At 38.3% G+C, this 4469-nt stretch overlaps 1 protein-coding gene across 1 annotated transcript; it reads left to right on the top strand.

The window, feature by feature from the left end:
* Positions 1–604: 604 nt before the first annotated feature.
* Positions 605–2200, top strand: LOC130667344 (uncharacterized). The gene has a single exon (XM_057468857.1). It carries the CDS (start codon positions 605–607, stop codon positions 2198–2200), a length of 1596 nt encoding a protein of 531 aa, XP_057324840.1.
* Positions 2201–4469: the final 2269 nt, after the last annotated feature.

Raw genomic sequence — 4469 nt, 5'->3', positions numbered from 1 at the left:
ATCACAGTTGATGGCGCCATCTATAAATATGACCCATCATATCAAGATATCGTCCCAGACCTCCCACAACTTCTGAATCCGTCACTCATCAGAAACGACGACCCAATGGACTCTACAGAGCACGCTCAACCTCAAAAAATCTCAAAAAACTAAATATAACGTTTTGGAATGTACACGGCGTTAGCAACTTGCTTGAGATCATCAACCATACGAACTCATCTTTTTTCGGAATCACTTGGCTAAGACTTGGCTAACGAGTACTACCCCCAATATAAAATTCTCCAATGACTGGCAAGCCTGCTGGTCCCCAGCCACTCCTCCTAAAGGCCAGGGTAGGCCAAGCGGGGGATTACTAAACCTGATCAAGTCTCAACTCAATCACCGCACAGTTTTCAAGTCAGACTCATGGATCATCAGCCAGATTACAACGCCAAGGAGCACAATACTCATTGCCTCTGTTTATTTGAAGCCGAGCGAAGACATAGAACTCACACTATCAACTCTACAACAAGTAATCAACATCTTACTGTCCTCTCTTGACTCAAACATTTTCATAATAGCAGGTGACTTTAACGCACGCATAGGATCTCTAGGATACTTCAATATGGACTGCCTCGGAGTAAATAACTTGGCAAATGACAGAATCTCAAATGATAAAGCAATCAATCACCGGGGCAAATCGCTGCAAGATTTTATGGACTCAAATGGCTTTATTCTCATAAATGGTCGCTCCATGAGCGATACTCCGGGACAGTTCACGTTTGGCAACGCCAACGGAAACAGCACAGTTGACCTGGTGTGGGTAAACATCATAGGGCTTCACCTAATCAGAGACATGTGGGTTGAGAGTGTCATCACGAAATCTGACCACTGGCCAGTCACGCTAGAATTAAATTTACCCTTCTCCAATCCTTCGATAGAGGACCAGGACTTAATCTCTGCCGCTAGATCCAGACTCGTATGGTCACCGTCGCAGTCTTCAAGTTTTAAGATGGCAATGCTTCACTCTCCTAACGTCACCGGCGACTTTGCCACCTCAACTTCTGACCGTCTATATGATAACCTATGCGAAGGTATTGAGCTTGCAGCATCCAGTTGCGGCCTACTCAAACCACTCCCACATAAAAGAAGTCAACTCACCCCAAATAAGCCTTGGTTCGACTCAGAATGCCTGTCGTCAAAGAAATCACTTAAGAAGCTCCTGTCCCTCTGTAAGTTGAACCAACAAAACAAGTTTTTATGGCTTGAATACTACGCACTAAAAAATAGTCACTTCCAACTTTTAAAAAGTAGGAAATTAACATACGACATGCTACTCCTAGAAAAATTCAAGAACATCAAATCTCACTCCGATTTCTGGGGTGTTGTCAAAACAGTAAATAGACCGCCTTCACAACCTCAACACATACCGCTCTCCAAGTGGGCAGAGTTTCTTAACAGCATTTATGGAGACAAACAAACACCTCAAGCACAATACTCCGGCATATTCGATGAGGATCTTGACGCGGAAATTACACTTGAAGAAGTCCAAAAAAGTCTGCATAAAATTAAGAACGGAAAATCCGCTGACTCCGATGGCATACCAAACGAATTCCTGAAAGTCCTTCCACACAACTGGCTGCTCTATATCGTCGCCTTATTTAATAAAATTTACAACTCAGGTGAAACCCCTGCTGACTGGTCAAGAGTCATAATTTTCATGCTCCATAAAAAAGGAGACCCACTGGAACCTGGCAACTACCGTGGGATTGCACTAGTTAACTGCCTGACCAAAGTCTTTACCCAAATTCTTCTGGATCGTATCAGAGCTTGGGCTACCCGACACAAACTCATACCGGTAGAACAGGCGGGATTTGAGCCAGGGCGCAGCTGCGCTGACAACGTTTTTTCGCTCATCGCACTTCACCAGCTCCAATCCAGATTCAAGAACTCAGTATCCTACATCTTGTTCATTGATTTCAAGCGAGCTTTTGACTCAATCCCTCACGCCAAATTATGGGACAAGCTCCACAACCTGAAGTTAAGCTCTAAAATTTTGAATTTACTCATTAACTTCTACTCCAAGATCAAAGTACAAGTGAGAGGTAACAAAAATAGTCTCTCTCCTCCAATTGTTATTACCGAGGGGGTTCTCCGAGGAGAAATACTGAGCCCTATTCTCTTCAGCCTTTACATTTCTGATATTGTACTGTTCTTTTAATCCAGAGGCGCGGAAGGAATCTTCACAGGTGCCTCCGACGTGCTCTTTCTGATGTATGCTGACGACCTGGCTCTGATGTCAACCTCCTGGACCAAGCTACTGAAAAACCTGAGGTTGCTAGAAGAGTACTGTAGCAAAAACGGACTGACTGTGAATGTCAATAAGACCAAGATCATGATAATCAGCGCCAGTGGAAGGAAAAAAGCCCTGGGAATTCCCAGGTACAATGGTGAGGCAATAGAGGTAGTCACGATCTATGAATACCTCGGAGTTCACTTTGCGGCAAACGGCAGGGGTAAAGCTACAGCGGAAGCGGCTACAAGAAAAGGAAAGATTGCAGCAGGAACCGTGCTCTCAATTATGGCCAAACTAAAGGCCAGTTCCTGGCTCGGGATGCTCAAGTTGCACAATAGTATCACTCAAGCCTCTATGCTCTACCTGGCAGACCTTTGGGGTCTTAGCGACGACCTTATGGAAAAATTGGACTCTATAAACTTAATGTTCTTCAAGCAAGCACTCTCGCTCCCTCAGTGCACTCCCAAATACGCCATTAGGGTGGAACTCAATCTCGATCATATATCTGTACAAATACTGAAAGCCGCATTAAACTGGGTTATCAAAATCCTGGATATGCCTGACAACAGAATTCCAAAGAGATGCTTCTTAAAACTTCATAGCCTCATTGACGCTCCTTACAAGTCTCCTAACTGGGTAAATCAACTGAAAATCCTGCTTAAAACCGTCGACGAAGATGATCTGCTCGACAACCTGTCACCAGACTTCTGGAAGGAACGAAGAGACTCAGTAGTGGCCAAATATCGCCTTCACAAAAAAACGGAAGATGTCGCAAGATACAGGACCTCCTCGGCCTGTCTTTTCTCTTTTAACCAGCCAATACAAGAAGCAGCTCCTTGTATCTTTGAGGATTATCCTAGACACATTGTCAAACTCATTGTTCAACTGAGACTTGCAAACAGATATGCTTGCAATATACCTATAAATGCAAGCACTCTTAAATTGTCTCCAACGAACTCTTGTCATTTCTGTCATACGGAAGAACAAGAAACAATTCTACACGTCATTAGTAAATGCCCATGCTTTGCCGCCTTGCGCTCAAAGTACTTTCATCCATCTACCTCCACGGAGGACTGTGAACCAGATATGTCCATGCTGCAGTGCCTCGAGACGTTCAACATAAACCAACTCAAGAACTTATTTTACTTCCTAAAAGAATGTATCCAATCCAGACTCCAAGAAGTTGTTTGAAGCCGTACACATAATCCTATACATTCCAAAACTACTGTTCATACTACAAAATTTTTATATTTTAATTTTATATATATATATATATATATCTATATTTTTTATATTCTTTTTATATTTTTATACATAGATGATTTCACTGAATAATTTATGCAATTAATATCTAGTCTTATCACCTAGTAACTTTTCAAATTGTATTGAGGTATAGATGCCTGTTTAAATCAATAAAGAATTATAAGAATATTCTTACATTTTTTGTGTATGTGTATATTTTTGTAATTACACACACACAAAATTAACAGAATAAAAAGTTTTATTATGATTAAAAAGAAATTTAGTATTTAAAAATTTTTTTATTTTAAATTTTATTTAAGTTTAACTGTATTTTATAATTTAATGTTAGTTTAAATTTAAAATTTAATTTAATTATTTTATAAGATGAATATAATTTTTGAATATCATCACAATACCATAGATTCTTAAAATAGTTTTAACAATTATCACTAGATTGTGCTAGTGTTTCTTTATTTTTAAATTAAAAAATAAATTTTCTCTTGAAATGAATTTAATCAAAAACTTAATTATAATACTAAAATTTATTAAATTGTGATTATATTACATAATTTTTTTTCTTTAAATTAAAAATTTCATTGAAATATTCCAATACATTTTTAAATATTTCAATTTCAAAAATATTTAAATCGTTTTTCACAAAATTTTAAAATTTGAATAGGTGGCGTCATAGTCGTCTTTTATTATAAATTTTGAAATCGTTCTTTTTTAATCTAGCACAATATCAAAACTTTCTTACCAAATATAATAATAATTTTTGTTATTGCTGTGTAAGTAAAATTAGATTATGAATTGCACTGGCTGTAAATTAAAATTATCAGAAGCGATAAAAATATTTGATAATCACACCGCAGCTATTGAATTTTTAAAAAAACATGGTGCTATCGCAGATACTATTATATGCCCAAAATGTAAAAATCCATGTTCATATAGC

This window comes from Microplitis mediator, chromosome 5, assembly GCF_029852145.1.
Source record: "Microplitis mediator isolate UGA2020A chromosome 5, iyMicMedi2.1, whole genome shotgun sequence".
In the NCBI taxonomy this organism is placed as follows: domain Eukaryota; kingdom Metazoa; phylum Arthropoda; class Insecta; order Hymenoptera; family Braconidae; genus Microplitis; species Microplitis mediator.
The sequence above is the reverse complement of the archived record's forward strand: the minus strand, read 5'-3'. Positions and strand labels throughout refer to the sequence as shown.

Bases quoted from the DNA above. Each gene is read 5' to 3' on its own strand.
- LOC130667344 (XM_057468857.1), top strand. From the start codon at position 605: ATGGACTGCCTCGGAGTAAATAACTTGGCAAATGACAGAATCTCAAAT.